Genomic DNA, 23,686 nt, shown 5'->3' with positions numbered 1-23,686 from the left:
GCTACACAGACAGAGTCTGAGGGAAACTTTCTGTGAAGCCTCTTGTTATATTGATATAAAGCTCTGTCCAAAGGGAGAGTGTAGCAGAGATACTGATAGGGAACTGTAAGGCAGCTGCTGGCTGAAGTGTCCTTCAGCAGCATTGATAATCAAACCCCTGGGCAAGCCTTGAGAGGGGAGCTCACAGCCTCCCCTCCTTGTTCCTGGTTGGAGAACAGGCCCTGCTGTCTGGCAGGTCTGCAAGGGGAAGCAGAAGGTGCAGATGGGAGCGTGCTCCCCAGTGCCTGCTCTGCTGCACAGCCCTCATTCCCATTCCCTTAGCCTACTAAAGTGATTTCCCCGAGTGTCACATCTGTAAATAATGTTGCCGGTGTATCTAGCTGGATGCGGAGTGGCGATGGAGGTGGGGGGGGAAGGCTGGCGCTGAGGGTGGCCGTAACAGCCCCTCTCCTGGACTCATGCAATATTTATGCAGGGCTGGGAGTCGGCGGCACTGACCTCCGGGTCGTGCTGTTAAACAGCTCCCGCAGCCCCTGCATCCTAATTGCTGCGCTTGTCCTTTGCTCTGGAGGATTCGGCGCTCCTTCTCTCCAGCGAAGCGAACGCTAATGGCAGGCCTCTGCTTGGAGGTGGGGAGCGGTCTCTTCCCCACGAGGAAAAGGCAAACTTGTTTTCCCCTGTGCATGTGTAATTTACAGCTGCACAGAAACCTGTGCTCAGACCCTGTCACACAACTCTCCTCACCGCTGCCGGCGTGGAGGCTGTGCTGAGAGCCCATGAAGCTGCTGTGTGTGTGATTTTGGGTTGTGTATCGCCAGAGGGGACGGGAAGGTGGGTTACCCCATCCCACTGGCTCCTTGCAGGATTTAGCTCTTCCCTGCGGTCGGGAGAGGGAAGAAGAAGCAGTCGCAGAAGTCAGTTGAGAGAGTAGATCTGGATGATGTGGTGCCAGAGGAGGGCAGAGGTGGTGCCAGGAAAGAAGAGGGGGTCAAGCAACATCACAAGACAGAATGGCATCTTTTCTTGTAGATAAAAATGATCTGCTTCATTGAGTGGAAAGAGAGGTGATGCAGAAGGCTGGAGAATCCCTCTGTGGGTGAGGGGCTCTTCCCCTCGCAAGTGGTACAGCTGTGGCTGGAGGTGGAGAGGTTTCTCACCTTGCAGACAGGGGTTTTCAGCTGATTCAAGCAGTTCAAGAAAGCCCAAAAGATAAAACTCTTTGTTGCTAGAGCTGCCACGATTTTTTCCCCATGCCATTTTGCTGGGCTCTGTCCTACCTGGGGCTTCACGTTGGGTGTCTGCGAGTCCGGTGACCTGACTGACCACCCACGTCCCTTATGCTGCCTTCCTGGGTTGGCAGGTCCCCTCTGTGACTGGAAAAGTGCTGTTTAGACTGGAGACTAATGGCCTTTAAGTGACATGATTGTATTATGTTAAGCGTCTATAGGCTTTACCATTAGGCACTAAACAGTTTATGACTCATAGCAGAGAAACCCTTGTCCTGAAGAGTTGATGCGCTAAATGGTCTGGACAGGCAAGGTTTCCTCCTGCCTGTCGCAGAGCAGCTCTGACGAAGGACTGGGGCAGGGCATGTCTCCTCAGTTCCAGAGCAGCTCTAGGTCTCGCATGTTCAGGTTTCCTGAGGAGAAACACTTCTGCAATGGGAATTGTGCAGTAGGAGGAGAATTGTGTTTAATTTTAGCTAAGTTTTAGCGCGTGTTTTGGTTTTGAGGGGGCTTAGACATGATGTGTTGTGGGTGCATCTGTTTCATCCAATATATTCCCTTATTCAGTGTGTAATTAGCGTTCTGCAGCAAGAGTCTGAATGTTCCCTCTTAAAGCAGCTAGTGTGCAGAGAACTAGGCGATTACTAAATTAGTGTCTGTATGAAAGACTTATTAAGAGACCATATAGACAGAGAAAGGACACGCTCTGTGTAATCAGGCTCCACTACAGCATGAATCACAGAATAATTTAAATAGAGATCTCTGATCCAGCCACCTGCTCAAAGCAGAACTAACTTCAAACTTAGATCAGTTTGCTCAGGGTCTTCTCCAGATGAGTTTGAATGTCTCCAGGGGAGGAGATTTCACCACCAATCTGTTCCAGTTCTTTATTACCTGCACGGTGAAGAGTTTTTCCTGATGACAAATTGGAAGTTCACCTGCTGCAGCCTGTGGTTATGATGCGTGACATTCACTGAGAACATGCCTGTGTGGTAGATGTACACAGTATCCAATTTTGTACACTCCTCTTCATAAGGTGCTGTATAATGTCGTGTTTAGTAAGCAGACAGACTGTCACACCAAGCTTATGTGTAGAAATCTGTTTTTAAGGGGTTTTCATAGTGTCAGGTTCCCAAGGCTGGAGGGGCGACCTCAGCCTTGGAGAGGTTCCAGTTTCTCTTTCCTTGGGAGCAGTGTCACGCATTTCTGATGTCAAAGGGAAGTCTACCCAGTTGTTCTCCCTGTCTGGAAGGGCTGGTGAGAGCATTTGCTCTACCCCTCCACAAATCTGGAGTAGTGCGAAGCTTCTGCCTGCTGCACTCCTAACCTCAGCTGAACTGTGGAGCCAGCAAGCTCTGTTTTCCTGCGTGGTAATTAAGTTATTTAAAAATATAAAAGCTCAATTCTGATCCTACTCTCCCTGGCTGTTTACTAACTCCAGGTAGAGTTACTCCAGATTTACTCCCACGTGCCTAGCAGCAGAATCAGGCCCAGTAAATAGAGCTATGAATCTTTTTAAGAGAAGCTGTTAAGCGGTAGCACATAGATTTATTGTAGCATCATGTGTGTGCAATTGTTGATGAACATCTTCTGTTGGAGGCTGAATACCTGCTGTGTTACAGCCTTGCTTTTAATGTTGAGATAGCATCTCTGCCAGCATCGAGCTGACGCACAGACAGATACCCATAAAAGGGCCAGATCTCGCATGGTGTTAAATGCCTTCATGTTTCATTAAGGTTGATGGCAGTGGAAGGCACACAGTGCTTTGCAGGACAAACGAGTCACGAACGAGCCACTTGCCCTGTGTGCTTTCTGTGGCAGAATTATGTTCCCAGTGTATACATTGCTCGGGTTGCAGTCTGGGATAACAGCCTTTTCAATTCACTGGCTAGCTGCTTGGAAAGCGTGGGTGTTGAAGTTCTCCCAAATTTCTTAGTACCCAGCAAAAATTTAGAGAATAGGGATCAGGCTGTTAGCTTGTGATGGGTGTTCAGACATTTCAGCCAGTGCTGCTGAGTCCCGAGAGTTAAGGCTTGCAGCTTGCCTTTTAGGCTTCCTAGGCAGAAATATGCCTGTTAGAGAATGCAGCGCTGTCCAGAATGGGCGTCACAGGAAAAGAAAGAACATCTGAAAGTGCCAGGTATTAGCTTCGCTGCTTAGCCTGGGTTTTTGGCCTCATTAGGCTAATCCAATTAAAGATTGATGGGTAAAGATAACACACACTCCAGTGAAGGGGGTTGTGTGGCAACTTTCCTTCCTGGGTGGCTGGAGTGGCCCAAGTTACGTTGTGCATCACCACACCTCCCCAGGCCCTGCAGACCCACTGGTTCCCCCATGTGCCCTGGTGTGTGCTCTTCTCCTGCATCGTGTCTCTCTTATTACTAATGGAGCATGGATGCATTTTAGCTGCTGGTCAGCCCTCATTAATATCCAGAGATGACAGGTTGACATTTGTAAAGAAGACTTGCATTGACCTTCATGTTGTGCATCGGTGCGGTTGCTGTACAGTGCCCTGTGCTGGATGCTTCTTCCTGCTGCCTCAGGAATGCATTTGTGTTAGCAAAGGGACAGACTGCCTGTAACCCTTTGCTGCTGCTGGGAATGCAGGCAGAGTGTTTGGATGTCTCTGCATCCCTCTGTCCATCCCAGGACTGTTCCCTTTAGAGCCCACATCTATCCCAGTCAGTGGTACTGGGGAATTTTGAGGTTGCACTTCTGGCTCCTTGTGGAGGTTTATTATTTGGGTACTGGGACCTTAATGGAAGACAGCTTCATGCAGTGATGTCCCCTCTGCTTCCTTTCCCTGGCTCTTGTCTGGGGATGCAGCAGAAGAAAGGGCTGTGCTGCCCAGGCATCCTGAGTGCTGTCAGTTGCCTGTCTCTCCCCCGACCCACGCCATCCCAGCTCGAGGACTGCTGCAGCCTGCTTGGCAATGACATTTATTAACAGAGGGGACTTTGAAAAGAGGCAGGCTGCTCCTGCAAAGGCTCCTCGCTGTAACTCCGTCTCCTCTCACCAGCCCGTCTGAGGCAATGGCTGCTGGTGTTGAAATTCATTAGTGTTTCCTGACAGGCGATGGAGGCTTGCTCTGTCTGTTCCCACTTCCTTGCTCTCATGTCCCTGCTTCATGCATGCTGATATTTAAAGCTGATATGTGGCTCGTAGGCTTGTTGCACTGTGACAAGTTTGGGGGTGGTTGAGAGAACTGAGAGGGTGGAAGGAAAGCAGAGAGGGAGGGAGATGGGGCCTGTCTCAGGGTTTCTGGGGCTTTTCAGACCCTCTCCAGATGTATTGTCTTTCCACAGCTACTGCCTGTGAATTTTAAGTACAGCCATGCAGGAGTGGTTTGTCCTGCACTGATGAGGGGCAGAGAGAAACGGCACCATGGGTGTGGGGTGCAGTCACCTGGCAAGGGCTCATCTGGTGGAAAGGAAGAGCAGGTGGGCTCCTCTGGCCCCTTGGCAGGTCTGTGGGGCTGAGGAATGTGTGAGTGGAGAGCCAGACCTGGCAGGGGGTTCGTCCTTAGCTTTGGACAGAAGCATGTGTGGGGCCTCTTTGCTCTGAGTGACTCCAGCGCTGAGGAGACATCTGCCTGCCAAAGCCTTCAGTTACACAGGAAAGTTGTCCCAGTCTAACTGGGATTCTTGGAATGAGGGAGTTGGGGTATGGGCCTTTTTTTTTGAGGTGTGTATCAGCATGCTTCGGTTTTCACAGGGTGCAGTGTGGCTGGGCAGTTCTTTGTGGCTGGGAGGCTCTGCTCGTGTGCGGGTGCTGTAACATCACACTGTCAGAGGCCTCCTGGTCTGGCACGGTGGTTTTAGCAACCTAAGGTTGCCTTTTTGCGAGGGTGGGGGTGCACATAAACTACTTTAAATTCCTAGCTTGGCCCCAGCTCTTGTGGGGTTAAAGTGCAGAGAGATGCAGCTTTGCCTGTTATGGTGCTGTTTCTCTGCTAAAACATCTCAGGTGCCTTAGCACAGAATGTTATCCCCTTGCTATCTTTCTCTGTTGAGAGAGGACATCCAAGCTTTCCTCTTCTCCTGGCAGACATCCCACTCTAAATCAGAGCAGCACCTTTGGGCTGCATGGTCCAGAATGATGCTCTGACCAGCATTGCTTTGAACTAAGGTGTCAGGCTGAGGGTGGTTTTACAGCTCCTTTTGGCAGTCACCTAGGTGCTGTTGAGTGCTGCAGCATCCAAACAGCTTCCTTCTTCAGTGAAGGATTTCCAGGGCAGGAGCCTGCCACCCCTCTCCTTTTGCAGCCCAGTGCACTGGAGTTGGCCGGGACACAATTAAAATGTTCTGCATCTCTTACAATACCAGGTCTCCAGGGCATGGATTTTTTTTTGGAAGGTTGAGATCAGGTCTATAAACCCCAAGATTCAATGTCTCTTTATCTTCCCATAGAGGGACTTGTTCTTTTAACTGCCTCAATATCGATACACCCAGTGTGTAGCAAGTGGCCCAATTTCTTTGTCTCCTGACATCCTGAACCCCGAAGCAGATGGACGTTAACCAGCTCTGATTAGTTGGGAGAATCAAGCATTAATTTTTTATACACCAGGACCACCTGAGTGACGGAAATCAATTACAGCTGCCCCTCCCCCTTCCATATTAATGTGGTGGCTCCGAGCAGAGATGGAGGGACCTGTTGAAATGAGAAACCCCTATTTCTTAGTGTGACCCTCTAGATAATTAGGGTTAAATTGATATGCTATCGCACTGGTGACACATTTTATCTGCCTCTGTTTGTACAAGAGGATACAATAGTGGAGGAAGGACCAATTTGTGCCCTGCTCTAGCTAACCAGACCGAGATAAAAGGTGTCACTAGTACGATAACGTTCTTGCCTCATACTCCTTTATTGTTGCTCAATTTGCCTTTTTTTTTTTTTTTTTTTTTTTTTTTTTTTTTTTTTTTTTTTTTTTTTTTTTTTTTTTTTTTTTTTTTTTTTTTTTTTAATCCTGTTCTTTTTCTTTCAATACCCTTGGTCATATTTTAACTCCATGCCATCGCATAATGACGCCCTGCTAAATGTGTGTGGAGATAGGCAACTCTGGCTGACAGCCTTCCCTGATAACCGAATTCCAGCCCATCCATCACTAGGCTGCTCTCCTTAACTTAAGGAAAGTGATAACTAAAGCAAGGCCGTTTATCACCGCCGAGCTGTGCGTTTCTTGCCGCCTTGGAGAGAGAGCTGGCTCCGACGGGAGAAATGCAGCCATGTCACCTCGCCTCCTATTTGCATCCCGTTCATCTCCGGGCCCCATTTACCCTGCGGGGTGGAGGAGCAGGGCTGGGTGGAAATCGGAGCCTGGGGTGATGAAAGCTCTCTGAAAACAGTGCGGAGTTGCCACTGCTGAGCACGGTCTGAGAAGGACTTGGACTCGCTTGGCTGGTGGAGGAGAGTGTGCCACCTGGTGTCACTTGCTCTTCTGCCCAAAGGGGATCTGCATTTTGGGAGCAGGCAGAGGTGGTGCTCTCCCATCTCTGCTGCTGGGAGGACAGAGTACCAGAGCTGCGCCAGAGGCTGGAAAATCCCACAGCCATTCTCAAGCTTTTCTCTGTCAGGTGCAGTCATACCCAAAGCCATGGCTGTTTGGCTGACGGGGTGGTTTTGAAAGCCAGCTTCCTTCCCAAGCTGTGAGCGCTTCAGTGTTGTGGGAGGCAGTGAGATCTCGTTCAAAAACTGGAAGGATCATGGGATGTTGAGTGCAGTGAAATGTGCCATCATTTCTCTTCTCCCTTACCTGAGGGAGGGCCAAATCCTGAGCTCTCTGCTCAAGCAAAGCTGCCCCCAGTATGCAAGGTTGGCTCTGGCAAGAGCAAGAATCCATACTGAGCGTAAGAGCTTGTTTATCAAATGAGCTCAAGTAAGTGGTGGTGCTGATAAATGGACTGACTTACTTCTTTACGGTCCATGGCACTTCTGTTCCCCAGGACAGCCACAGGTGTGCCTTCTTCGCTCCCACCTGGAGAAGATAATGGAGAAACTCTTGCCTGCTCACCAGGATGAAGAGTGGGAGGGCCCACTGTAGCTTGGACGAGCTTGATGCTGGGGAAAAGACATTGCAGGAGTATTTTCCTTCCTGTAGCTACCTGGGAACCTGGTTTTTGTGCAGTGAAAGTCTCCCTGTTCCCCGTGCTGGGAGTGCTGCATATGCCGACTAGACCAGACCCACATAGGTTAGATCTGTCTAACCTTTGCTAATCCTTGCTAAGTGGCTGTGTCCTTACTGGCCTAGAGACACCAGGCCTTCATCTTCCAGCTCAGGGAGGAGACTGATGCTTTGGCCCATGCTGCTGACAGCCCATCCAGGTTATGGTGTGAGTCTCCTAGTGCTTGAAAAACTTGGTGTGGCCCCTTTGGTGCTGAGGTGAAATGAGGGGAGCACAAGCATGGAGGGGGGAGGGGGAATGTCCTGAGGTCACACGGGCTCTCACAGGCGATTTCTTGGGTTGTTACTTGTTTGCAAAAATGCATCATTTATTTAGTTGACATATTTATTTGGAGCATTTATTTTCTCCAATTAAAGACCCACTGTCCAGCGCCCAGGGCATACTGCCATCAGTCTCGGGGTGGAAATAGAACCAGACTGTCCAGTTTGCTGGGCCTTTCGGTCCCACAGGGATGGCAGTGTTTTAGATGTCATCCATTGCACTGGGTGGTTAGCTGTCAATTCCTGTGGCTAACAAGAACAATGCTGCACTCACTTCTCCTGGGCCCTGTCCAGATGTTAGGTGAATTGATAGTTATTCCTCTAACTGGAGCTACACTGAGACCTGTATTAATGAAAGCCTCTTGAGGTGGGAGGAGAAACTGTTTTAAGTAACATACCTTTTGCTAGCTTTTGTCATCATCCTCTCTAGCTAAATGTGAGGAGTCTAAGAGAGAACTAATGTGAGATAATCACATGTCTGTATTTAGACCAGTTGTTTGTTTTAGATGGTTCCTTGGGATCTTTTTTGATTTGGGCACCAGTAGAAAGCAGCTTTCCTGGAGAAGGAGTTTCTTAATGTGCTGGTGGAGGCTGGTGGGGTCTGTGTGGATGTCTTGGACATACCTGTAAGGCTGTAAAATGAATAAAACCAGGCTGCTATTTATGTGATGGCTGTTCCATTGTGAGGAGTGACTCCAGGTGGTTTATTTCAGTGCTTACATCAGATGAGCTGTGCCCAGAGATGAGACTGTGCTGTCAGGTCACATTGCTTACCCTGCAGATCGCCACAGACCTGCTGCTTGCAAGCTCGTTCTTTTGACAGGCTTCCTGCTTTCCAAGAGCTTCCTCTGTACCTTCTTGTTCAAATGTGTTTGTATGACTTAAATTATTGCTCCTAAATGATAACTCTTGCATCTTCTCAGGAGCAGGCATATAGTTTTGGCTCAGGGAGTCTATTCATAGCCTAAGTGGGGCAAAGATGGTGGCACAGAGGGGGATCCCAGCGTATGATGGCTCTGTTGGCTACATATTCCCAGGAGATTCCCCTCGATGTGTTTGCCGGCTTCCGTCGTTCCTTCCCATAGAAATGGAGGCATCACCAAGACCAGACCACTCTGGTACTACCCTGGGTCTCACATTATCTGCAAGTGCACTATCTGTGCTGCTCCATCATCTCCTTACTTGGGGAAATGTCTATAGAGATGCTTCCCTGGTCACCAAAGGGTTGGGAGCTGGGCTGAGCACTCGGGTGCTGCCTGGTGCACCCTGGCTCAGGGTGGTGTATCTACCCTGTATCCACTTCTGACCAAAGTGTTCCTGAATTTCACTCTTGGGTCTGAAGTCTAGTCTGGACTATTCACTCTTTCCTCTGTGGAGATGGGAGAAGACTTTCCCCTGGATGTAGTGGTCTGTGTTGGGATGTTTGAGCAGCTGATGCTGACAGTCGTAGCTCTTCCCTCCTCCTCTACAGCCTCCCCTTACAGCCTCCATGTGCCTGAGGAAGTTGGGAGATTCCCCACCCCCCTCTGTTTGCAAAAGCCGATTTCTGGGGTTGTGACTTTTAGCATGCACAAACAGCTCTAATTTAGTCATTTATTTAGTTGACATATTTATTTGGGATGTTCCTTTGCTTCAGTTAAAGATCCTGTGACCAGTGCCCCAGGCGTGCTCAGCAGTACGTGAATGAGCAAGATCCATCAATTACTCTTGATCAGATCAAACTGGCCAGGAAAAACTCGCATAACTCATGTCCCTGCACAGGCTCGGCTGGAGTCACACAGTTTGCAGCTCGGCCTTCCCCAGCTGAGGGGCACATTGCAGCTCCCATGCAAACACACTGGGATCAGCACAGTGTGAGAGAAACAGCTTTCCTGGGGTCCTGCTGTCCCTTCAGGCAATCCACCTCCCTTACTACTGCTGTTTTGTTTTGAGCTCTGTTCCATTGGCTCGCTGCAGGAAGGGAGAGGGTAAATACATGTGCTGACAGCTCTGGCTGCTGTGCTCAAACCCCTAGTGAGACAGTGCAGCACCATGCGTCCTCAGAGTTGTGACTGCTCTCTTCTTCCAAGCACCTGCTTAGAAAAGAGCCTCTGCCTTCTTAGCCCTAAAACATTGGTCCTACAGCACTGCTACCACCCAAAATTGAATGTTTTGTTGCCTCCTTCCCTCCCTTGTGTCTCCTTCAGTGTTTTAACCGTAAAGACCAAATGCAGAAAAGCACCAGGGCATGACAGGTGAATTGTCAGTCCTGTCTGCCCTGTAAGCTGCTAAGCAGGATGGTTTTTCAGGGATTTGTGATGGGTTCACTTAGCTAAGGACAGTGCGGATACTCCAGTCATGTTTGTGTCTTAGCCAGTGTGGAGGAGAGCTGAGCGCTGCACTCGCTGTTCAAAATGTTTAGTCCAAAAGGTTTCAGCAGCCTAGATGTGGCTGGATGTATATTAGTCTTTAGCAAAGCTGTGCTCTCATGAGATTTTTTTGCCAAGAGCTACGGTCCTTCTGATGTGCGGCATGTTACAGCAGACTCGAGGGTCTCTTCCGTCTCTGAACAAAATGCACTTAAGAAAACAGAGTTTGTGTTGTCAGGACACTGATTGAATCAAACTTGCTCTCTTCTCTCTTACAGGTTACCAGGACAATGCCAGTACTTAGGGCTGCCGGTTGCTGATTACTTCAAACAGTGGATTAATCTGAAAAAGGTACTTCTGTGCAAACTGCCATAGTCCCTGTCTCCCTCTCTCCCTCCTCCCCTTGTCCTTCACTTTTCCTCTTTAAGGAGGTGTCTAATAACTACTGCTGTTTTGCATTGAAATGAGTTATTTCCTCAGAAGCTGGGCTGAGCGAGTCCTCCAGCTCCCTATTGTATCTCCTCTAATAGAGTGTTACTGTACTTGATGGGATGTGTTCTGCAGCTGGGGAAAATCCCATTGTGGCAGGCACAGTGCGATGTCTCTGCATAATAGTGGGACACTGTGAGGCCCCTTCTCAGCGAAGGTTGTGTTGTCGCCAGCGTTGCTGACTCTGTTTTGTTTTGCAGCCATATAAGGCTCCTAGGAGCATGGTTCCCTTCAGGTCAAATTCTGGTTAATAAATGTTGAAATACTCCAATATAAAAATCAGCATTTCCCTTTGTGGCATGGGGAAAGGGAGATGTCTCAGCAGCACATCCACCTAAGAGACCGGTGACCACTTTATTAAGCGAAATGCCTTGGACTCAGTACTGTCTGGTGCCTTGTCTTGCTCCGTGCCTTCACTGAGTGGTTAAGGGGCAGCCTGCTGTGCATCCACAAGGTCTCCTCTGGCACAGCTGCTCCATCAGCACAGAAAAATGTGGTGATGCCATAAGACACAAACCAGAGTGAGAAGAAAAGAACAAGTGTGATGACAAGCGGTAGCAGGGTGAGGGAGGAGGCTGCGGTCTGTGCACAAGAGAAAACTGGGGTGGCCCTCCCGGTTAAACCTTTGGATAAGATTCCCTTCCCCCATCCAATTTAGTGCTTTATTTGGGTTTCTGTGCCTTTTCGTGGTAATTAGGGGTCTCAGAAAGAGAAATTTGCTTATAAACAGCTTGTTGTTCTTGTGGGCTTTTCTTTTGTTCTTTTATTTATTTATTGTTTTAAATGGAAGCGTGAGTGACAGGCTGAGCGGCCGCAGAAGGACAATTTGCATGATCTGTTCCGTCAAATAGGGTAGAACATGAACTTAACAAGGGATGCTGGCAGCACATTCCTGGCTGAACTTGTCAAAGGGTCTTGTATTTCCCTGCTGTCAGAGCAAATCTTTTGGCTGATTGCTGGTCCTTGGTAAATGAAATCTGAAAGCACATTGGGGCATTCTGCAGTTCAGTGACCATTAATGATCGCCATTTGAAGTTCACTAAACTTCCGGTGAATGGATAGCAGCTATATAACCAGCAGGTTGATGGCTGCAGAATAATAATACTTTAAAAAAAAAAAAAAATCCCTGTGTACTGTGATGTTTGCTAAGAAGTAGGTTGATCCAGCTCCTCCTCTGGGCCTCTGGATGAACGGCTTACGGCTCTTTCCCATAGTTCAAGGCTGCTGGATTTGGTGTGTTGGGAGCTGGGATTCTCCAGAACGTGGATGTCCAGGCACGTGGCTCTTCTTCAGGATGGGCATTCGTGTATTGCCCATCAGCAAATGCCGTGACACTAAGCTGAGGGCTGCTGAGCATCCATGAGGTCCCAAGCACAGAGCTAAAGGCAGGAGCATGAGAGAAGCTGCTGCAGTGAAGTGTTCCCCTTCCCGGCTCTCTGAAGGTGTCACATATTGAGCACGTAGGGTGGGGGCACATGGGTGGGGTTGTCCTCCCCTGCACATGTGTAACTTGGAAAGGAGAGCTTCAGCCTCCTTCAGGTCATGTGAGGAGGGGATGTGAGAGAGAAATGTTCATTTTCCTCCAATCCCTCTAGTCTTTCTAAAAAATGAAGTTTTTCTGACACTTCAGTATCTGATGCCCTCTGACACCGTGTGGCTCCAGGGACCCCACCTCCCTCTGGGAAGTGACCCATGTTGCAGAGGACAGCAGGGATATCTCCTGTCCTGTGTCTAGGAGCTGCTTCTCCTGGGATTTGCTCTTACCCCGGGTAAGGATCTTTCCATGCCACTCACTGCTTTCAGATGCTTGTGGGGCAACTGCCTGTATGCTTTCCCAAGAGAGGATTTCCAGCTTAGATAACTAATTCTGTCCAAGTAGACAGACCCAATGGAGCCTCAGTCTCTATTGAGTGAGCTCCCAGTGTGAGACAAATAAAAGTGGACAGGTAACTAGCCCCCCTGTTCGTCCCTGCATAGCTCAAGTGGACCTTTTTCCCCTCCCTCTGGCATGTTCCTGACTTAGAAACACCTCGTAGGCTTAGTCTGCCTCTGACCTGATCCGTGAAGTGAAGGTGTTGGGGGGTGGGCGAGTTGGGGGGGGGTGGAGTGTGAAACTGATGATTTCTAGGTCATGGATAATGCAGAGACTTGAATGTTTCAGGTGTCAAGAAACCAGGCACATGTGACAGCAGTATTCTGCAGAATGGCCCCACCTGCATTTTCTGTCCCTTCTTTGGGTCTCTGCTTGTGAGGAGTGATAGCAAGAGGACCTTTCTGAATTAGAGAGCTCCTTCTGCAACTACCAGGCAATGCATGAGTGGGATTACACACAGACACGTTTTTGTACCTATGTGTAGTGCAGTAGCAGATTCCCTCTGCCCATGCACACACAGCTTCAGGTCCTCTTTGTCTCTGTTTTATATCATTTTAAGAAAGACTCCTTGTCTATACTCTGCCAGAGCGTGGGATGCTCCAGAGCTCAGCAGTCCTTCTTCCCTCAGTGGTGAGACAGTCTGTCTCTCATGGTTCACTGGCCAATAAACTCCTCCCCTTGTCTCTGCTGTGCTGCAGGAGTAGTTGAGGCAAGAACCCCGTGCCTCCAGGCAGCTTTCACAATTTCCAAGACTTGCCTCTCGGGCAAGCTGAAGACAGGAATTGCCCCTGTGAGCTGCCACACTTGTTTTGCCTCAGGCAGACCTTGTTGGATTGATCTGGCCGTGCAGGGGGTGGTGAGCTCCACACCTGATCACTGCAGTGGTGGCCACAGCGTCTTGGGATCTGTGAAAAAGCTTCTGTGGAAGAACAGACGGGAAAAAAGCTTCTTGTGCACTTGGCTGTGTTTGCTGAAGTTTTACCTTGCCCAGTGCCCCCCCCCATCCTGCTAATGCATCCCTTCCATCAAGCCTGATCGGTGTTTGCTGACATTTTTAATGTCACTGAGCGATCTTGTATCTCTAGTGAACTGTCAGTGTGGAGCTGACTCGGGGCAGAGAGTTTATCATGTTCTTCACTTCGATTAGCTCAGCCTTGTGGGAGGGCAGCAGAAACCGGAGGAGGCTTTCTTTGAATGCTGCAACATTTCAGATATCCCCCTAAACCATCTCAATAGAGAGCCACCATCCCGTCTGCCAGCTCTCCTCAGGTACCTGTCATGTCGATTCGCAGAAGCCCCGGGCTTAGGACTGAGGTGCACAACCTGAGCCACATCACTGGAGCTGGATGCTGAGGGTGGAAATAAACAAAGAGTGCTTCGTGTAAGGAGAGAGGGGCACTAGTGGAGTAATACGTGCAGAAAGCAGGAGGCCGTGGGTCAAGATTTATGCAGAAAGGAAAGCTGCTGCAGCTAACAAGCTACAACCAAGCTGCTGCCCCAAGAGTATCCTCAGGTATCCTGGATAAATTCATTAGTGCTTTTTCTAACACAAGCTCTCATTTTGTGCTCGCTCTCTGCTCTTTTGGGAGCCTCTGTGGTTTGTTGTTCCAGGTCCTGCTTGAGTTAGCAGCATGGTTGGTCCCGTGATGAATCCTCACCGCCAGGACTGGAGCCAGTGCTGTGTTAGGCTGAGGATGTGGTGCCTGCAATTGCAGGGTGGCCAAGCATTCCTGAGAATGGGAAACCCGGCAGGCAGCAGGAATGTCAGCACCACCAGGCTGGGAGCACATCACGGAGAGGAGAGTGGTTTGGTGGAGGGAGGAGGAGGAGGAGGAGGAAGAAGAAGAGTGAAGATAGATTTTCTAACAATGAACTTGTGCAAGAAAATCATTAGAAGGATGATGAGGGTGTGAAAATGGCCAAGACCAAAGGTCTAACCCAGATTACCTCCATGCCAGAGGCCAGTAGCTGATGCTTGCAGGTGTAACAGGGGGAGCATGGCTCCAGTCAGCTTTCTCTGATTCCCAGCAATTGTCTCCTCAAGGACTGAGAGCTGGCAGCTGTCCCTGAACCACTGTGTTTAGCACCCACTGTTTTTGCCACATCTGTCTATATGAAACTTGTACATCCTTTTCTGAATCTGCTCATGCTCTCAGTTTCTTCAGCATCCTGCAGCAATGACTTTTGCTATTTAATTATGCATCAATTATACTCTGTTTACTCAGATGTCGTGTGAAGATGCAGGTCCCCTTGTTTCTTTTAAACCTACTGTCAGATAATTTTCTTGGGCCTAGGTCTTGCATTGTGTGATGGAACAAGTGTTCCTAGTTCTTCTCCATGCCACTCACTCATGATTTAGGACCTCTGCCATGTTCTTGTTTAATTGTCCCTTCCAGCACAGCAAAACTTGTCAGAGGGCTGGCACAAAGGCCCTTGCAGGCTCTGTGACTCTAGAACTGGCTTGTGGAAGTTATTAACACTGTGTACACTATCCTGATCTTCCTTTTTTTCTCTGGATGTTATACTGTTAAAAGATAAGAGGAATGGCTTATGTATCCACTAAGGGTTTGTTTCATTCCTTGTTTTTCAAATAATATTTTATTCTTTTTTTTTTTAAAAAAAAAAGACAAATCTTCATACCCATCACAGAGCTGTCCCTTTCTCAGGATGGCTGTCCTGGCACGTTTGACCATCTTTGATTTCTGTTCACAGGGTGCAGCATACCTTTAGATACAGGAATAGTTGTTGCTTTAGGAGTGACAGAACAGTGGTCCTAATTTGACATCCTCCTGAAACCCAGGAGAGTTTTTCTGAAAGGCAGGAGTGGAATGATGTATGTGAAGAACTGCAACTTTCCTTCTCTGGGTGTGATGAAACAGAGTTGACAGAGCCTTGGGGAGCACAACGTGACCATGCTGGGGTGCAATGGTTTTGTGCAGAGCTGGCCTTTTCCAGGGCCAGTCTTTATTGATTTGTAGATATTCCTGGTTGGAAACAAACTGTTAATACACATGCACAACTGTTTTAAGGTCACCTACTTGCATTGTGAAATCTGACAGAGGAAGCATGTAATGGGATGTTTTTGTTAATATTTGGCTACTGGAAATAAACATCTTAAACAAACAAAGATTTGCTAACAGCTTTCTGTCTCTCCTCTGAATTAACAATTCCTTCTGCCTTGGGGGTCGGAGGAGGAGCTCTGAGTGCTTCTCAGACACTTAGTGCTGAAGTGTCTTGGGGATGAAGATCATTGGAATGGGTACAGCTGAGAAATGGTTTATGCTTTAACTCATATGCCTGGAAGTTGCTTTTGTGAGGTCTAACTTCTTGAGGACTTAACAGTGATTGTTATCAATTGCCTGTTTATTGAGTTACTGGCTGCAGGGAATAAAATGCCTAGTGAGATTAGAAATGCCAGAGGAGAACTCCTCAGGCAGAGTGCTTCATGGCCAAAGCATCAAGCACGTGAATAGATGTTGCCTCTAAACTGGGAAGAGCTGCTCTTACACCCACAGTGCCCAGTGCTTTGCTGGTTTGCAGCAGGGGTGCATGTTCTGAGACTCTGTCACACCTTCCTTCCAGGGAACCTGGCCTTGCCTGGCTCCTCACCCCTTCTGCGGAACTCTTGGCTTTGGAAAGTCTCTCAGAAGGCGGGAATGGGAGAGGTTGTGAAAGGCAAAGCAAGGAAAGGAACAGCTCCAGGGTTAAGGGGAGTAAGAGTATCTCTCTCATGGAGATGAGGAAAGAAAAGTGTCTGTGCAATAGCACTGGTTCGAAGGAAATGGAAGGAATTGCTTGTAACAGCCAGATGACTGTGCTTAATAAATACTTTGCTCTGTATTAACAGAAAGGCAGATGTTACCATATTGCTGAGCAAGAGGTTTGCTGTTACAATGCAGTTTTGTGATCGAGTTAAGTGGTGACTTTTGGTTGGCATTTTGCATAGCGGGTTTACAGGAGTTTTAAAGAGCTGGCTGAGGCGCCCTGGACTATTAATAAGTCTTTGAACATGGGGGAAGTTCTGAAGGACTGGAAGAAAGCTAATGTTGTACCAGTAATTTAGAAGGGCAAATGGGATGACCGATGAAGTAATTATAGCCCTATCATCTTGACATTAATTCTGGGCAAAGTAATGAAAAGCCAGATATCATAGTTGATTAATAAAGAATGAAAAGAGGGTAATATAATGCCAATCAATGTGGATTTATGGAAACTAGATCTTTTTCAAACTAACTTGATATTTTTTTTATGAGAATACATGTTTGGTTGATAAAGGTAACCATGTCAATGTAATATACTTCTGGAAAGCATTTGACTTGGTACCTTATGACATTTTGATTAAGAAACAAGAGTGATACAAAATCAACATGGCACACATTACATTGATTAAGAAAGAGCAAACTGACAGCTCCTAGCATTTAATTGTAAATGGATAATCATCACGGAGTGCATGTCTTCCTAGTGGGGTCCCACAGGGATCTATTTCTCAGACCTCTTGTATTTAACACTTTTATCAATGCCCTGAAAGACAACATAAAAATCATTTTCGATAGCGTGTGCAGATAGTGCATCCACGAGGCAGCTGCTGTTGGATTTATAAACAGGTAGCGGTGAGTAGGAGCGGAGGGGCTGGATCATTTCTTCCTTTGCGACTGGGATGGGATGTACGCGATGCTGGGTCCCATCACAGCATCAGAAAGAATCCTGGAAACTTGACGATTGGACAAGAACTGCATGACCTGTGGGAACACTCGCCATGCAGTAAAGACCCAGGGAGCCATTTAGGGTGCCAGAGAGAAGGGTGAGGGAGACTTGGCTGTAGTCCCTAAATATCTGAAGGGAGAACCAAGACGTGGCAAGGGGTTCCTTCCCTCTAGCAGACAAAAGCATAAGCAGTTCCAGTTCCCGGAAGCCAAAGCAAGGTAACTGAGGTGCAGATCTTTATGGTGTGGATAATTAACCATTGGAACAACTTACCAAGGGCTGTGGTGGATTCTCCAGCTTGGGAGGGAAGGCTTTTTCCTAAAACCATCGTCTCTGGTTCAGACAGGAGTTTGGGGCAGACACTCTCGTGGCCTCGGTCAGGCCGGCCGACCGCGGCGGTTTCTTCTGCCCTGATGATCTCTGACCGTCCGTCTCGGCACAGCTCTGGCCGCTCCGTTCCCTTGCGCTGAGAGCGCTCCCGAGGGCTCCTGACTTGGGAGAGCACAGGCAGCACGAACACCACGAGGCTGGGGATGGAGGGGACGGCATCCCGGGGAGCGCAGCGCCTCTGGAACGGGCAGGGGAACCCTCCTGCTCCGGGGCTGGAGCACGGCAGCCATCCACGACTTCTCCTTTAAATCTGTCGTGCGGCTGTCTGAACTCTGAAATTTCTTTCACTCTCTCCCTCGCCTTGTTAACATGTGTTGCCTTTGGGGTAATCAGGGAAAAAATATTATGTCCTTTTACAATTACCAGGTTTTGGAATATTAAAATGTCTCTCTGCATCGGCAGTGTTATTTTGATTGGTATTCTAACCTTTGACTAGCCCATAAAGCGAGCCGCTCTTCAAGCCAATATTGCAGGACTGAAATTTAATTCCGAAATGATTCCAGATAATAGGGAGACAGATAATATATGCATGAAGGATATTATGTTTGGACTAAATGCAGCAGGGCCAGGGCTTGGGAGTTGAATAATAGCCCAGAGTGAGTTATAATCTGTGGGACAGAAATACCTTACTGTCAGGGCCAGGAGAGGAACTCTTAAATCAAAGGGAGGGAGATGAGGAGGGAGTCGAGGATAGTCATCTCAAAGGGAAAGGGCATCCAGGAGAGGCCTTAAAGGAGCAGCCCTCTCTGTCCTTCTGCAGAGGAACCTGTCCTTCCTTTCTTATTTAACAAGGAGTGCTGAGTAAAAACACATTTCCAAGGAAAACCGATAGGCAGGAAAGTCTGGGAGTTCTTGGCAGTCTTTTCCCTTTTCTCCTCCTGGACTGATTAGAAGAGGGTAGAGGATAGGCTGATGCCTCAGTTTCTCTAGAGTTTGTTGCCAGATGGACCAAGGGGTTGTGGCTGTGGTGGGTTTGAAAGGTAGAGCGCTCATGTAATGCAGAGTAACCATCAGGGTTGGTTTCAACATTCACTTTCACATAAAACAAAGGGAGCAGAAGCACAGCATGTGAGCTGCATGGACAGGAGTTGTGTTTTAGGGCTCTGCCCTTGACCTTCTGAGGCTGGGACTCACTGCCAGGCAGAGTCTTTTCACTGGATTCTGTTCTGGTGAAGGAAACTTCGGGTTTTTGCTATTTACTCCTCTGCAAGTGGCACTTTGTGCTTTGCTGGCGGCTCTGTGATGGAGCAGTCAGCAGGATGCTTTGCACTCTGCAATAGCTCAGTACTATAACTTCAACCTGCTGGGCAAAGCACTGGGAGTTTTCTGCAGCTAGACTTTGCAGAGCATTGCAGATGGCTGTGCTGCCAGCCGTCCTGGGAGGCTGGGAAGGAGGGGAACTGAGCAAGTGGAGATGGAGAGTGATCTCTGCTGCTGGGGTGACACAAACCCATGTCGATATAACAGGCTTTGGCTCAGTGGCACAAGCTTATAGTTTCAAAGTAATGATCCCAGCCTTGCATTTCATTTCCTTTTCTTGCAGTCTCGGGAGCTGGTTGTGCTACAGCTGAGAGGGGCTCTAGATGAAGCCTGGAGGCTTCACTGGTTTTGGATGACTTGAGTGATAACATACGTGCCCATCCCGGAAGGGCAGAAATGAGCAGTGTCCCTTCTCACCTAGATCAAATGGGTTTGTGTGTTTCCCTTTTGTTTTATTTTTGTTGATTTTACTTTTTAATAGCATCCTAAAAGCACAGGAGCAATTTTCTGTACAACATGTGTCTGTAAAAATTGTTTGGAGCAGACAGAGCAACGTGATCCCCAGAGGGTTAATGTAAGTTTTTGGCTTTGGTTCACCAGAGAGTAGCTAAGTTTCCTGGCTTACAAAATATTCTTTACCATCAGGGAATAAAAATACTCAGAGGAAACGAAAAGTTTATTCTGGCTGGTTGTGGTGGGATGGTTCTTGGTCATGTCCTTACCTGCTGCAATGGAGATGAGTAAACAGTCTCTGTGAATGGTAGCAGGGATATGGGACCTTTAGCTCTTGGCAGTTTAGAATAGTCTTGTGGGGATGGTTTGGGTAGAGCTGGTCCTGCCTTGAAGCACTTCTCCCTTCCAGCCTGCCCTGTGTGCTGTGACACTTCTTTTGCCCCTGCACTTGGACGCAGGCTGGCTGCTTTCCTTGGAACACATCCCTGAAACTCAGAGTACGTGAGCAAGGAGAGAAGGGGTGGTTGCTTTGAGTGCCACATGCAGTCTCCACTCCTCTCCTGATGATGTCTGCCCAGATCCCAGATGTTTGTACTGGGAAAGTCCCAAGACAGACTTTATTATTTGGCAGGGCCTTTGGGCTCCAGCAAGGACCAGGGACTCGGGGTACCACATGTGATAGAGGGGGCTCTTGAATAAGGATGGAAGGTGTTGATTCAAGAGAAACCGAGGAGCACAATTGTCTTCCTTGTCCCCATGCAGCCTGAAGCTACTGGACAAATCAGAGAGTAGAATTTGTTGCCTTTGAGTTTTTTTTTTAACCAGGGTAAAAGCTTTGCCTTCTGGATGAAATCCTGAGCAGCATTTTGCTGAGCACACTGCGATGGTTGATTTACCAAAAGCGTCCTTGTCTATGCACGTGGTTGGAGGCAGGTTGGCATTTGTGGTTCTTCCTCATGCACATCGCCGTTGCTGCAGGCAAAAGGCAGAGAAGCAGCTGCTCAGACCTTGCGTGCTGCTCTTCCTGCTGAGTGCCATATTGCTCAGCTGCACCTCGCTGTGCCCATGCTGGGGGACTTGGAACATCTGTCCCCTGCACCAAGGAGCCTCCTGGTTCCCATCTGGCCGTGTGTGCACTGCTGCTGAGGTTACACATACTGCTTAGACCTTTGCTCCGTGAGTGTGGTTGCTGCTTGCAGGTTGAGGAAGGAGCCACGCTGGCAGTCCTGGTCCCACCTGTTTATGGGGGAGTGTGGTGGAGGTGCCAAAGACAGAGTTTTGGAGAGAGCTTGCATCCAGACGTGCCCTGTAATATGCCCTTAGCATGGCAGTGTAGGAGCAAGCCAGGGGAACCACAAGGATGGTCAAAATCTCCCAGTGAGCTGGACGTCGGTCTGGCACAGGTCTGGCATTTCACCTGCATGCAGGGCCCCGGCTGTGCCTGCAGGGCTCTGGCACTGTTGGCAGAAGCTGGAGGCCTCCAGTCTCACCTGCCTGTTTATGTGAAGATCGGGAACAGCCTGCATTTCCCTGTGTCTCAGCTACTGAGGTCAGCTGGAGGGGCTGGAGCCTTCTGTGTGCCCTGGTGTTGTGAGAGGGAAGCCTGACCCCGGGCCTGACACAGCTCCCTGCAGTGAATACCAGAGCAAGGCAAGAGGAGAAGGGATTAGAGGCAGGGCATGTTTTACAATAATCCTGCAACGTGTGCTGCATTCCAGGCCAGGAGGAACTGGGAGTTGAAGGCATGGTGTGTGAAAGATGGCCTTTCCTAGAGTCCCATGGGACAGGCAAGGGGCAAAGCGTCCCTGCATCCCAGCCCTTCAGCTAGAGCTTTACTTGGGTACCAGCACAGCTGCCTAGTGCCTGGGAAAGGAGCTGTGTTGCCTTTTCTCCTCATTTAAAAGACAGGAGCTCCGTGTAGGAGCATGAAAATGGACCCGTGCAATTCTCCAGGAAGGCATAAGGGGTTAATCAGATTTTCTAGCCTTGGGGGTTATGACATTAACTGGTCTAGTCCTCATTGTCCTACCAAAGCAGCATGGCTACAAAAGGGAGAGTGACAGCTTACCATCTCCACCAACAACAGCAGCTGGTTTATGGTAGCCACTGGCTTACCTGTAAGTGGAAAGAACTTCCTTTTTTTTTTTTTTTTTTTATATGAAGTGTTCCTGGTGCCCTGTGCTGAGTGTGATGCACTGTTTTGCTCAAAGGGTTAGGACTTTGCTGCTGCGGTCTTGGCTGGGAAAGTGTGAGTGTGCAGCCTCTGCCCTGTTGCACAGAGGCAGACTGGGGCTTGGCTTTTGCTTCTCGTGGGCTTGGTATAAAGTGGCAAGAGATGACGAGCAGGGAGATGGGAGATACGGTAGTGGAATTTGTATATTAATAACTTACAGTACTTCACACTCATTAAATTAATTAATTAAATCCCGCAGAACCCCAAGGCTACTAAGCAAGTTGATTTCAGAGTTAGGATTAAAAGTCTCCTGTCATCCTTCCCCCATGCTGTCACAGCACTTCTGGCTCCATCCTGGCTTTTGCTCTCTCCACTTGCAGGTTTCCTTGCTTGAACTCTTTGCCTGCGGCCCAAGGATTGGATCTATCAGAGTGGCTTTATAAGAACTGGCTGGAAAGTCTACAGATATGGCCTGCTTTTGTTTAGAAAACAACCTGCCTTTTGCCCTCGTCTGGGCACAAACTTCTCCTGTTTTGTGGTTGCTGCGGAGGGCATTTCTCATCACTCCAAAGCATGTGCCCAGCCAGGGTCTATCTCACAGTGGCTGGCATTCTTGCACTGCACTCAGAATACCTTAAAGCTACTGACTTCCATTAAGCCATGCAGGATGGAGTGTAGCTGAGCTGTTGTCTCTCCTGCAAGCAGTGGTTGATACCCCCAGTGGGTTTAAGTGGTGTGGAGATGGAACCTCAGGATGCTGTTCTACCAGCACTGCTCCTACACGCGTCCTGCAGATGCATTTTTAAACAAACTGTAGTTATTTAGTGTATGGTTTTGTGCCAACTTCAGGGAAGCCTGCTCTCTGTGCTCTCCCAGTGTGGTAACCTCTGTCAGCCTGGCTCTGATTGATGCTATTAATATTTTAGAGATCATTTAGGATCTCCGCCTTGGCTGTGCTCCTCACTCAGGGAAGAGCTGTCCTGTGTGGATGCCTGCAGCTGCCAGAGGAGTGTGCTTGCTGCCTGACAGCATGCTTTGGAGGAGGCAGGTCTGCAGCTTAGCAGGATCACCAGGACTAATGGTAGCACAAAATCTTCAAAGAGATAATTGCCAGCCTCCAGCAGGTCCAGGCCGGGCTTTTCATTCTGTAGGTGAGGGTCTGGGACGTTCTCTTCTGTTCTTGCCTTTTGGCATCGACTGCATTTGGCCAAGGACCTTGCTGTGGAGAGGGGTCCTCATCCCTCTGCTCAGCCCTTTCAGTTACTGGAACTGCCAAACCAAAACCAGTTGGGTCTCCGTTTGCCATTGTACCGTGTATGATTTGGCCGCATGGCGTTGGTTCTGCTGCATCATTTCTGGCCTGTGGGGACAGTCAGTGCCAATCAGGAGGTGACTGACGTCCTCCACTGGTGCTCAGCCACACGCAGTTTCCAGCTGCCTGCCGGGAGCTGCACATGGACCCGTCCTGCATCTCCCTGCCTTGCACCTTGCTCTCGGTCTGCTCTAAGCAGGGGAGCTGCTTGGCCATTCCTCTCGGTGCGGGAGAGCTCTGGTGATACATTCCTTGCTCAGCCTTCCCCCTGGGGCCCAGCTAAATCCTGCTGCGGGAATGGGGCTGACGTGCTGTGGAGACAGGGGCTCCGACAGATCCAGGAGACAGTGAAGCCATGTGACTGAATACCAGACTGTGTTTGCTCTGCCTAATTATCAAAAGTATGAGTTTGTTCTGCTAGGTGCACATTATGCCTTTATTGTGGTGTAATTATGCCAGCTGCCTATGTTTAGTGTCATAAAAAGGAATAAAATGCCCATTACCCGCCTAAAGAATTCTTCTTGTGGGTTTTTTTTATTTTTATTGCTCTGGAGTACACAGTGGGGATATCTTTGATCGGCAATTCTCCATGCAAAATAGCTAGTGAAATACTGTGCCTTTCGGAGAGCTCCTCCAGCCAGCAGCCTGCAAAGGCAGCTGGCCCACCAGCCTCACCTGGCGCTGCCTCTGCTGCTTTACTGCCAGCCCGATCTGGTGGTCAAGATGGTGAAGCCACCCCAGTGCCTTCCTCTGCAGGAGCTCGACTGCTTTCCAGCAGCATTTCCCTGATGCCACCCGGGTCCCAAAGCTCTCTCCAGCCAACGCAGCAGGATCCTTTCCAAGCCTGGGAAAGGATGCAGCCTCTCTCCCTGCTGAGCTTTTCGGGAGGACACAACGCTGCCTGGGTCTGGCTGAGGTATTTTTTGGGCAGAATGGTGTGTTAAGGAGTCCCTTGCCCAGGGGAAGCGCTGAAGGCTGTCAAGGGAGCAGCGCAGAGCAATGTGCGGGTGGGAGCC

General features: G+C 48.9%; 1 protein-coding gene across 3 annotated transcripts in view; it reads left to right on the top strand.

Moving 5' to 3' along the window:
* The window catches only part of ERI3 (ERI1 exoribonuclease family member 3), a 127,145-nt gene that overhangs the window by 40,528 nt on the left and 62,931 nt on the right, over positions 1 to 23,686 (top strand). For all 3 annotated transcript variants that reach the window (XM_027892727.1, XM_027892718.1, XM_027892708.1), the window contains exon 6: positions 10,295 to 10,367. In XM_027892727.1, the coding sequence (XP_027748528.1) occupies positions 10,295 to 10,367 (73 nt within the window). The remainder of the gene's footprint in view (positions 1 to 10,294; positions 10,368 to 23,686) is intronic.

This window comes from Empidonax traillii, unplaced genomic scaffold (assembly GCF_003031625.1).
Source record: "Empidonax traillii isolate 1590-97213 ecotype Southwest subspecies unplaced genomic scaffold, ASM303162v1 scaffold15:size5535645, whole genome shotgun sequence".
NCBI classification, from domain to species: domain Eukaryota; kingdom Metazoa; phylum Chordata; class Aves; order Passeriformes; family Tyrannidae; genus Empidonax; species Empidonax traillii.
The sequence above is the reverse complement of the archived record's forward strand: the minus strand, read 5'-3'. Positions and strand labels throughout refer to the sequence as shown.